The sequence below is a fragment of the Scylla paramamosain genome, chromosome 38, assembly GCF_035594125.1.
Source record: "Scylla paramamosain isolate STU-SP2022 chromosome 38, ASM3559412v1, whole genome shotgun sequence".
Lineage (NCBI taxonomy): Eukaryota > Metazoa > Arthropoda > Malacostraca > Decapoda > Portunidae > Scylla > Scylla paramamosain.
This window is the reverse complement of record NC_087188.1, coordinates 6,548,735-6,561,234: the sequence shown is the minus strand read 5'-3', so window position 1 is coordinate 6,561,234 and position 12,500 is coordinate 6,548,735. Positions and strand designations below refer to the sequence as shown.

Genomic DNA, 12,500 nt, shown 5'->3' with positions numbered 1-12,500 from the left:
GAAGTGAAGGAGAAAGAAGAGGGAGGGAGGGAAGGAGGGTGAAGATTAGAGAGATAGCGGGGAGAGAAAAGAGAGAGGGGGAAGGAAGAATGATGGGGTAGATGGGAGATAACTAGAGAAAGGTGAAGAGGGAGAGAATAAGAGGGAAAATAATAAGGAAGGAGATGAAATGGGGGAAAGGAGAAGGAAGGGAGGAAGGAAAGAGATGAAAGAAAGAAATAGATAGAAAAATAGGCAAAGGAAGAAAGAAGATAATTAATAAGAAGAAAGGGAAGGAGAATGAAAGAGAGAAAATTAAAAAGAATGAAATGGAAACTAGAGAAGAATGAAAGAGAATGAGAGAAAGATTGGTATGGAAAGAGGAAAAGAGACAAGGAAGGAGAGAGAAAGAGAGAGGAAGAGAAAGGTAATGAAAACTCATGAAGTAGAGACAAGAGAAAACCATGAAAAGATCAACATGAAAGAGCGAGAGAGAGAGAGAGAGAGAGAGAGAGAGAGAGAGAGAGAGAGAGAGAGAGAGAGAGAGAGAGAGAGAGAGAGAGAGAGAGAGAGAGAGAGAGAGAGAGAGAGAGAGGAGAAAAAGGAAAGTAAACAAGGAAATTAGCAAGGAAGAGAGGAAGTTGAGACAGGAAGGAAGGAAGCGTAAAGAAGGAAATGAGAGAGAGAGAGAGAGAGAGAGAGAGAGAGAGAGAGAGAGAGAGAGAGAGAGAGAGAGAGAGAGAGAGAGAGAGAGAGAGAGAGAGAGAGTGGCACACCTGAGCTGAAGATGGCGCAGGTAAAATATTGAAAGGATAGACTGTATTGCAAATATGTCCAAACACACACACACACACACACACACACACACACACACACACACACACACACACACACACACACACACACACACACACACATTCAATAACCTTCCCTTGCATTCTTTTATTTAGTTTAGTTGCGAAATTCTTGCAACATTATTATCATTTCTGTATCCTCTTGTTGTTATTATTATTATTATTATTATTATTATTATTATTATTATTATTATATGGCTTTTGTATCCTTTGTTTTTTCTCCTCTCTCTCTCTCTCTCTCTCTCTCTCTCTCTCTCTCTCTCTCTCTCTCTCTCTCTCTCTCTCTCTCTCTCTCTCTCTCTCTCTGCCACGCCTCCCTTTCAAAGCCAAAGATCCTCAGGCCCTCCTCTTTAAAGTATACCTCCTTCCTCCTCCTCCTCCTCCTCCTCCTCCTCCTCCTCCTCTCCCCACAAACATGTACACCTTGACAAAAATACAATACACTTCCGGTTTTACCTACTCTCTCTCTCTCTCTCTCTCTCTCTCTCTCTCTCTCTCTCTCTCTCTCTCTCTCTCTCTCTCTCTCTCTCTCTCTCTCTCTCTCTCTCTCTCTCTCTCTCTCTCTCTCCATATTTCCTTACCTTATATACAAGACACAAATTTACCTCCATTTTTTCCTCCACATTTGGACAGGAGGTAAAAGTTTCCCTCCACACGTGCACCGGAGGGAAAATTTATCCTCCACACGTGTGCTGACTGTGTAGTGGAGGTTTTTTTCCTCCTTTCCTCCACACGTATCGTGGAGGGAAAAATTGTCCCTGCCGCGGAAGTGTTTTTTTTTTTTTCCCTCCGCACCCAGACAGGAGTCTAATATTTTCCTCCACTGTGTTCCCTTGTGGATGGGGGAAAAAATGTGGATGGAGGTAATTTTTTTTTCCCTCCACAAGTGTTTTGGAGGTAAATTTTTTCTCCGTCTGTGTGTTGGAAGTAAATTTTTCTCTCCCCAAGTGTTTTGGAGGTAATTTTTCCCCCCATTTGTGTGCTGGAAGTAAAATTTTCCTCCATGTGCATGTAGGAGGTAAAACTTTCCCTCCATCTGCGTGTTGGAGGTAAATTTTTCCTCCATGGGTGTGTTGGAGGTAAAATTATTCCTCCACGGATATTTTGGAGGTGAGGACAGGTGTGCTACAGGGAAAATCATTGCTCCACACGTGTTTTGCAGATAAAGACAGTGCATTGGAGAGAAAAACTTTGGAGATACAGAGGCAGGTGTGTTGAGGGTAAAAGGACAGGTGTGTTGGAGATAGAAGGCAGATGTGTTGCAGGTACATTGAAGGTAAAATGACAGGTGTATTAGAGGTAAAAATAAAGACGTGTGCTGCAGGTATATTGAAAAAACAACAGGTGTGTGTGGGACAAAGGGACAGGTGTGTAGGATAAAACTTCGTCGCAGGTGTGTCAGTGTTGCAGGCAAGATCACTTATAAAATATTGCTGGTCAGAAAGAAAATTGGATAAAAAAATAGACTTACTTGTGCTACGCCGGAGTTTTATATGAGGTTTGTCAGGTGTGTCAGGTGTGCGGGGAAGATTGAGCCCCAGGTGTTGTGTCCTGCAGGTGCTTCACTCCAAGACCTTCTTCTACAAGGGCGAGGTGATCGGGACCTTCAAGATGGACGTGGCCACTCTTTTCCGCGCTCCCGGTACTCCGTTTTCTCTCGCGCACTTCCCTCACCCCATCTTCTGTGTCACTCACGTTTTCTCTCACAGGATTGTTGATACGAGCTGCCCTTTTCTCTCTGGTGTTCACTTTTTTTATATTTTTTTCGTCTTTTTAATGAGATGTGAGTGATATGATTCATTTTTTATTTATTCATTCACTTGGTTCTTTCTTTATTTATTTGGTCAATGTGCAGTTTTCATAACCATCGATACAGGAAAAGGGAATTCATGTACAGGCTATTGTGGTAATTAAACAAATCATTCCTTCTCAGCGACATTCTTCTAGTAATTTCTTTGTATTGATGGAGTGAATGGTTAATGCACGGATATCGTTCAACTCGCATCCTATACAGAAGTGTCCGCCAATCACAGGGTTCCAGGTGCCCTCGTAAGCCAATCAAGTTCGAGATTTAGAACCGTACTCGTAAACGTTTCTTGGTTTCATCTCTTACGTGTTACAGGTTGTAGTGGAAGTTATAAAAGATTCCAAGGATGTTTTCATGATTCCAGTGATAGCTTGACGAGATTTTGGTATCATTAATAGGAAATACATATAAGAGAACCGGCCTAAACACCTGAGAGGAGTTTGGAAAGGTGTTGGTGAGAGCACAAAGCACAAAGCGCTCACCAATACAAGCTAGGGTGTTAAGATATAAATATAAAGAATTCATATTTAATCCTCCTATATCCAACCGTCTTCTCCAAAATCACACAACTTTTTGTACACTGATTTTCGTCCTATTTTTTCGTATTTTCGTGCTGTTTTCGCACATATCTTTGTTCACAAATGCCAAAACCAAAGTCCCCGGTGAAGCGGCGCCGTCATTGGAGAAGACGGAACCTGGACACCAAAAAACAAACAAGAAGAAAAGAATGTCTCAGATAGTTCTGCAGCCTAGAAAAGATGAAAATAACATTATTTTCTCTAACATATTTTCCAGTGCACAGAATATCAGCAAGTGACAACAGGAGCAGTAAGGAGATTTAAGCACCAACACAGTAGTAAGACTTGTGACTGAAGTGACATAAGAAGGTTGCGTTAAACCAAATGCCGTAATAACCCTGTACACTTTTCTAAAGCATCTTTAGTTATAGGAAGCTGAACAGTGACCATTTTTCATTTCAAGGGGGAGCTAACACAAACTTACCTTCCAGAGAGTGCACCACGTTTTCTGTTCACACAGCCATCACGGAGTGGGGAATGGACACTGCACGGGCACTGAATGACGTCACTAACACGTCACTCTTGTATGCTGTTATATCACGCACTGTTGCCACGCTTCTGACACTTTCCCCTTTCCCCCTCCCTCACCCCGGCACGGACACAGGTCTTGCAGAGTCGCAACATCCTCAGGTCCAATAAGGTTCTCGGGAGCTTCAAGTTGGACGTGGCCACTGTCTGGTCCCAGCCTGGTAAGTCACGCTCCCCACAGGGCCCCCACACACTGACTCGCCTGCCACCCAAATGTTTCTTCATGGGGCCTGTGTCACCCCTCATGCTTCTTCAGAGGCCTGTGTCACCCTCATTCTTCTTCAGGGGCCTGTGTCACCCTCATTCTTCTTCAGGGGCCTGTGTCATCCCTCATTCTTCTTCAGGGGCCTGTGTCACTCTCCTCCTTCTCCAGGGGCGCCTGTCACTCTTTATCCTTCTTCAGGGGCCCCTGTCACTCCTCATCCTTCTTCAGGGGCCCGTCACGCCTCTTCAAGGGCATTTGTTGTTATGCTCCTTCCAGGAATGCGCGTGTTGCTTTGCCATCATGCTCCCTGCAGGGCCTCGATGTTATGGCAGTCTGTTGTACTTCTCTTTATTACTTGTACGAAGAAAAAGAGGCAGTAAAGGAGGAATGAGAAGAGGAAACAAGGGGAGGAGCAAAAGGAGAGGAGGAGGAGGAGGAGAAAAATAAATATAATTAACTCATTTTTCAATTTTTTCGTAATGTGTATGAACTTAAAACAGTGAGTGAATAGTGGATATTATTATTATTATTATCATTATTATTATTATTATTATTATTATTATTATTATTATTGTTATTATTATTATTATTATTGTTATTACTATTATTATTATTATTATTATTATTATTATTATTATTATTATTATTATTATTATTATTGCTACTACTACTACTACTACTACTACTACTACTACTAATAATAATAATAATAATAATAATAATAATAATACTGCTACTACTACTACTACTACTACTACTAATAATAATAATAATAATAATACTATACTACTACTGCTAGTACTGCCACTACTACCACTGCTACTACTACTACTAATTGAAGGGCTCAGGCATGGTCAGCAAAATCACAGTGTTTGGTTTCGTGATTACGTGTGGCAGTTTTTATTTCTTGACGTCTTTCTGTCCTTGCTCTGTGTGTGTGTGTGTGTGTGTGTGTGTGTGTGTGTATGATTTTCTTTGTCTCATCTTTTCGTGTTTTCGTCTCTCTCTCTCTCTCTCTCTCTCTCTCTCTCTCTCTCTCTCTCTCTCTCTCTCTCTCTCTCTCTCTCTCTCTCTCTCTCTCTCTCTTTGCTATTCTCTTTGTCTCATCTTGTATTTTTCTTCTCTTTCTATTCTTTCTTCATTGTGTTAACGCTATTACAATTATATTATTATTATTATTATTAATATTATTATTATTATTATTATTATTATTATTATTATTATTATTATTATCATTATTATAGAAATTTTACATAACTATTTTAATATTCTAATGCATTTTGTTTCTTCACTCCCTCCTTCCCTCCCTGTTTCTGTTCCTCCCTCCTTCCTGTCGCCTGTTTCTCTTCGTCTTCCTCCTCCTTCCCTTTCACATATATCTCCTCCCCTCGTACGTTTCCTCCTGTTTATTTTCTACTGCTTCTTCTTCTTTATTCCTTCTCATCCTTCTTTTCTTCCTCCTACAACTCTTACTCTTACATCTACTATATCTATTCCCTCCTCCCTTACTGCGTCTTATCCTCCTCCTTCTCCTCCTCCTCCTCCTCCTCCTCCTGTGGCTTCTACGCCTGTTACCTCTTATTTTCTAATACTTACCCTCTTCCTCCACCTCTTTTAAACCCCTCTTCCTCTTCCTGTTATCTCTATTCTCATACTCTCCTCCTCCTCCTCCTCCTCCTCCTCCTCCTCCTCCTCCTCCTCCTCCTCCTCCTCCTCCTCCCATTACTCTTCTCTCTCATACACCTATTCCTTCATTCCTCACCACTTGCTACCCACCACCACCACCACCAGAGCACCAGTTTTACCACAAGTGGGCGCTGCTGACGGACCCTGACGACGTGACTGGCGGACCCAAGGGATACCTCAAGTGTGACATCTGCGTGGTGGGCAAGGGCGACGCCATCAAGCCGCCCCTCAGGAACGAGAAGGACGAGGACGACATTGAGGGGTGAGAGAGAGAGAGAGAGAGAGAGAGAGAGAGAGAGAGAGAGAGAGAGAGAGAGAGAGAGAGAGTTAGTCCAAGCTTTTTCATATTTAAAGATGCATAGGAAAGAGAAAGGAAGAGAAAAAAAAGAAAAAAACTCGTATTCAAAAGTGCAGAGAGAGAGAGAGAGAGAGAGAGAGAGAGAGAGAGAGAGAGAGAGAGAGAAGTAACCTTGTAATAACTGAGGCCTGAGTTTGCGAGTGTGTTGGTTTGAGTTAGCTCCAGAGGTGAAACAAACACGGAGAAAGGTCGAGGGTATGCCAAAGGGGAGAGAGAGAGAGAGAGAGAGAGAGAGAGAGAGAGAGAGAGAGAGAGAGAGAGAGAGAGAGAGAGAGAGAGAGAGAGAGAGAGAGAGAGAGAGAGAGAGAGAGAGAGAGTGGAGCGGGGAACAAAAACTGGCGCAAGAGAAAAACGAAAGCTCATTTTAATCATTTTATTACAGACTTTTTATTGCACTGAGACGCTGCCCCAGGTCGTGTTGCATTCCTGTAGGCTATTACCTTCCTTCCATTATATTTTTATGGCCGCCTAACACTCCAGGATAAAATTATTACCCTTATCTGTCATCATAAACTCTGAAGTGCCTAGAGGAAGGGACGCTCTAAGCTAAAGGAAATATTTGTACTTATAAAACTGTGTGAAAGGAACGCGTGCATCCGACTCGCCAAGAACGTGACAGTCCAGTGGTGTTTATAGACTCGCTGTGCCTCGGGACGCCGCCACCAGCTAGCTGCCGAGCCTCAAGGTGATCATCAGGACAAATTCACCTGATTCTGTCTATATTCTTCCTTGCAATTGGCTAAGAGCATGTGAGAGCTTAGGAATCAAAAACAAAATTTCGTGTCTTTCTGTCGATCAGTACAAAGTAAAAAGAACAGGACGTTAATTAATAGAAAATGTATATTGTTGCAATGACTCAAACACAGGTGTCCCACAATCCCTTAATAGCTTGAGTTGCATCTGTTGATGGATCGGTAACGCACTGGGCTCTCATGCTCCAGTCCTGGGTTCGCATCCCGTCTCGTTACCTTTCTCCCGAAGCACAGATAATTACCTTAGGCTCAAGATGAATATTGGTCAGTATTTCAATGTACGTGCTTCAATGTACGTGCTTCAGGAGAAAGTGAGTCACTTTCTCCTGAAGCACAGTATTACCGTAACCTCCAGATGAATATTGTTCAGTATTTCAGTGCGCGTTACCTTTCTTCCGAAGCGCAGACATATTTGAGTAACCAGTTCAGTATTGCTCAGTATTTCAATGCACGGAGGGAGCCGTCACGCCGCCTTGGCTTGAGGCAGTACTGGCGGGGACGTCTTGGTTTGAGATTATGCACAGTTCATGAAATATTATTACTTAACTTTTTCTTTAGGTAGCAATTGCGCGTGTGGCTTTGTGAGCTCTGAAAATAATACAGATCATGTGAAGCGAGAAGGACGTCACTGGATACGAAATAATACTAAAAGATATAATAACCTTTGAGTTTTTTTTTTTTTTTCTTTTAACATTTTTGTGCTCTTTTAATCTGCGTCCGTGAATAATTTTTTTCTCTGCCAATAGAGATCAAGTGACAGAAAAAATACGACTATGGTGATAAAATTTTTCATGTAAAAGATTGCTCTCTTTATAATATTAAAAAAAAATTTTGTGTTCTTTTATAAATGTCCGGAGTTTGACGTGTGATATTTTTCTAGATTTATAGAATATATATATATATATATATATATATATATATATATATATATATATATATATATATATATATATATATATATATATATATATATATATATTTTTTTTTTTTTTTTTTTTTTTTTTTTTTTCTTTTGAAGACCCACGTTAGAATGTCAGTTAGGCAAGAAAACAGTAATTGACAACAAAACAGTTTGAATTTCCTTTACGTGTGCGAGTGTAGCTTCTGGGAAACTCATTTATATTCTATTTTAGCTTCATATTATTATTTTTTTTATTCATTTTTTTTATTCATTTATTAACTTATATTCTTACTTATTATTTTTTTCTTTTCTACTTATTTCTTTATCTTTTTTTGCCTTATTTATAATTTCATTTACTTTTATTTATCTTTCTTTTTTCTAGTTAGCTGGTTAGTTAATTCTATTTTATTTGATATATTTCATTCTTTCTTTTATTCCATCTTCCTTTCTTTCTTTCTTTCTCTCTTTCTGTCCCTTTATTTATTTATGTATGTATTCATTTATTTATTTATTTATCTATTAATTTATTTTATTTTATTTTACTTATATCTGTTTATTTTACCTTTCGTACGTGTGTGAGGGTTACCTGATCGCCGGCGGCCACATTTCCCGCGCGAGGATCCGGTACAAATGCGCGGCTAAAAATAACCCGGGGAAGCGCCATAAATTCGACAGCGCCACAATATTCACAATGCACCGTGAATTTTATCGCGCACGCAAAGTAAATGCCAGAATTCGCTGAAATAGTAACATTATAGTTCACAATAATAAATGAATCAATCTCTTGTGTTTCCGTGAGATTTCTCCGTAAATTAAGCAAAAAGAGCAAATTCCTTAGCTTTCCATTAGACTATCGTACAGTTATTCAGTAGACTATCGTACGCGCAAGATAAATAATGGCTTACTACTTTCAAACTATTGTTGAAAGCATGTTGATGATGATAATGGTAACAGAACAGGAAAAATAATAATAATAATGGGACTAGTAATAATAGTGATAATTATAAAAGATGGGAATATTGTTGCATATTGCAGAGGAATAATGATAATGATAGCAATGATAACAGTGCAGTGGTGACTCCCTTCTAGTGTTGTGTCAGATCTGGAAGACTGTTTGAAGGATGATTTGTTTGAAAACCAAATAATCTTTTCCTCGTTAAGAAGGAATGCAAGCTGGATGAAGAACCTGTTGCAAATCCCAGGCATTATGCGGTTCACGCGTTACGTAGAGACGCTGCTTATTATCCGCTTAGCAATAGTTACCCAGAATGATAAGCACGATAATTTCATGAATTGATTGAAGATCTTACAGTACTTGACTTGTACTAAGGAGAGCTGGTGTGAGAGAGGTGAACATAGAATATAAGGGAAGCTGCATGAAGCCATCGGACCTGCAGGTGACAGTCCCGAATATAAAACACACCTACTTATATCCATCTAGTAGTATCCACATCCATCGGTTTACCTAATCTTTCAAATCTCCCTATTGACTCTCTACTGACATCCTGGTTACTGGTGGTGAAGGTGCAGAGAGGCGTTACTGTTTGCACGGAGAGTCACGCACGGGAACGTTCAGCCGGACAGGTGGCGGTGCCTTGCTGCAAACAAAGGATGCCGCTCACACACAGGCATTTCTTCCTCAGGAAATTGATGTTCGAGAACTGAGTTGTTCGAGAAGGGAGACGCTGGGAATCGAGACCCTCATGATGATAATAATAATAATAATAATAATAACAATAATAATAATAATAATAATAATAATAATGACTGTGGTGGTGGTTATGGAAAGACCTCTGTGGTGGTGCACAAAGATACTGAAGGGACAAGCTCGCACAGTGTGGCGTGGAGAGCGAGCAGCGTAGCAATGTGCCCTGCGTGATGGCTGCTCGCCCTCTGACCCGACCTAGCGGCAACACGGGCGTGGCGCGCTCAGACAAAGGCGCGGAAGAATACACAAGCAGAACAAGGGAAGCCAGCAGAGCGTAAGAGAGGGCAGGCACATAATAATAATAATGATAATAATAATAATAATAATAATAATAATAATAATAATAATAATAATAATAATAATAATAATAAATAGACAATATCATGCGTATATATTTCTATAAGTTTACTTCATTGAGAGATTGTCAGGTTAAATTGTCCCTTGATTTGGTTGGGTCGGGTTAAGGCTACATTAAGGACAGGTTACGTTACACTCTTGTTTGATATCCCGTGTTTGTCACATGCTACCTGTCACCTGTGCACTGAGTAATTATGACGAGTTCATCATTACACTTCAGTAATTATTGCATCTTACTTATTTGTATTGTTATTTTTCATATTCATTTTACAATTCTCACAGTTTGTTTATTTAATTGTCTGTGTGAAAGGTAATGTATTTATAGTAAAGGTTTTCCTCACCTGGTGGAGGACTTCCGGACAGGTGTGTGTAGCGGGGGCGCCTGGCAGTTAGTGAGCCCAGGTGTCTGTTGTTCACTGGTTGCTTGATTATCTTCATTTGGTCTGTACATAACATGCCTTTATTATTTGCTTTATTACCTGTTCAACTTGTCTAATTATAAGAATGTACGTGTGTGTGTGCGTGTGTGTGTGTGTGTGTGTGTGTGTGTGTGTGTGTGTGTGTGGGTGTGTGTGTGTGTGTGTGGTGTGTGTGTGTGTGTGACGATATACAAACTCCAGTCACATTGCTATTTTTCATTCCTTGTCCCCCGCCCCCCTCCGCCCCCCGCAGCGCCGATCCGGAGGGGTAAGGGCAGCCAGGAGCACCCCCTTCCTGCCCCCCCCTTCCAAGAGTCGGGGGGAGGGGAGGGGGGGCGTGGAGTGCATGGAAGAAGCAGTGTATAAAGTGCATGATTGCTTGTCTGTCTTTACACGACCTACCATGTTTTCTTCCTCGTCTTCCTCTTCCTCTTCATTTCTTCCCTGTTTGTTGTCCATGCGACCCGTGCTTCCCTTTCTCTCTTTTTTCTCTCTTATCTTTCTTTCGCTTCTTCTTCGTTTCCCCCTTTCTGTCTAAATAACTTTTTCGCTTCTTCTTTTTCTCTTTTTCGTTTCTCTCTCTCTCTCTCTCTCTCTCTCTCTCTCTCTCTCTCTCTCTCCTCTCTCTCTCTCTCTCTCTCTCTCTCTCTCTCTCTCTCTGGTCTTTCTTCGTACCTTGATATTTCTCTCCTCCTCTTCCTCCTCCCTCCTCCTCCTCCTGTTCGTGCCACTCTCCCTCTCCTTCTCTCTCTTCATTTTCCTCTCTCCATCATTTTATTCTTCTCTCTTTCTCCCACTATACTCTTTCTTCCATTTCTCTCTCGTCCAAGCTCTCGTGTTCCAGGCCATCTCCTCCTCCTCCTCCTCCTCTTCCTCCTCCTCCTCCTCCTCCTCCTCCTCCTCCTCCTCCTCCTCTTCCTCCTCCTCCTCCTCCTCCTCTTGCATTTCATCCCCATCCATTTACTCTCCCACAATTCCTAACCAACTTTCTCTCTCTCTCTCTCTCTCTCTCTCTCTCTCCTCTCTCTCTCTCTCTCTCTCTCTCTCCTCTCTCTCTCTCTCTCTCTCTCTCTCTCTCTCTCTCTCTCTCTCTCTCTCTCTCCTCTCTCTCTCTCTCTCTCCTCTCTCTCTCTCGCTTATACAGAAGCACCACACACCACTTCTCTGTACATACAACTCTATATTATCTTCCTTCAGCCATCCCAACAAGCGCTTGAAAAAAAGTGACGCATTCTTGTGCTTGGAAGAAAGTGAAGAAAAACCAGCACGTGTAGAGTGAAGGAAAATGGCAAAATATAGGTCACTGAAGTAAGGATTGTACATATAAAGAATGATGAGTTGCGAGGAAAGGAAGTTTGCGTGAGAAAATGTACGTGGAAAATAACCGATATGCAGAAAGTCAGTTGGAATAAAAGAGTTTGGTATGTTGTCGAGAAAAATAAAAATAAATGTGCGTATTAATTAATAGTGAATGGTGAAAAATGCATGTTTATGTAATAGCGCATGAAAATTAACTGGAAATGCAGGACGAAGATAGGAATGGGAGTTTGATATTTGTCTCTAAAATAAAATAAAATGTACGGATTACTTAATGATGAATGATAAATATGAAAGTAAAGTTTGCATAAAAGGGGAGCATAAAGATAATTAATATATAGAAGAATATTGAAAGAAAGTTAAGTATAAAGAACTGAAGTAAAACATGCAAGTAATTTACATAAAAAAAAGGAAGGATAAAATAAACGCATATGTAAAGAGTAAATGTGTAAAAAGTTTGATAATATGCCAATGAAGTAAGAAATGTACATACTAGTGAATCTACGCCATAAAAAACAGAAGATAAACGTGAAAACTTGCATGGTGGAGAATAAAACTGCATACTGGAAGTAAATAGAGAGGAAATTAGAATATAAGTAAAAGTGTAAAGCTTGGTGATAGGAGTGTGAAGAGGAGGATGAGAATAAGGTGGGAGGATTGCACTGAGGAGGACAAGAGGGACGAAGGAATACGCGAGAGAATGACACGAGGCAGACACGCCTGGATTAGGCTCGTTACAAACAGCGGCCACGAATAGGAATTTGAGCTGAGAAGGAGACAAGTGTGGAGTTTGTGATTGTCTTGTTGCTACAGGGTGAGCCAAAAGTCACTACCACATTTTAAACGTTTATTGTGAAAAAACAAAATAAAACGATAGGAAGACTTCTACTGCAATGAAAGGTATGTAATGCAGCGTTTTTAGCCTGTTTTAAAAATCGCGTCATGAGTGTGGTGGCCGCCATCAGCGATGCATTGTTCAAGACGATTTCTGAAGGCTTGCATCACGCTTTCGGTCGTTCCCTGGGGAATAGCCGCAATTTCCTGGCGAAAT

At 40.8% G+C, this 12,500-nt stretch overlaps 1 protein-coding gene across 1 annotated transcript in view; it reads left to right on the top strand.

Annotated features, from left to right (window-relative positions):
• The window catches only part of LOC135091639 (otoferlin-like), a 198,620-nt gene that overhangs the window by 128,628 nt on the left and 57,492 nt on the right, over positions 1 to 12,500 (top strand). Inside the window, 3 exon segments of the mRNA XM_063989424.1 lie at positions 3,823 to 3,907; positions 5,743 to 5,899; positions 10,386 to 10,400. Of these exon segments, the coding sequence (XP_063845494.1) occupies positions 3,823 to 3,907; positions 5,743 to 5,899; positions 10,386 to 10,400 (257 nt within the window).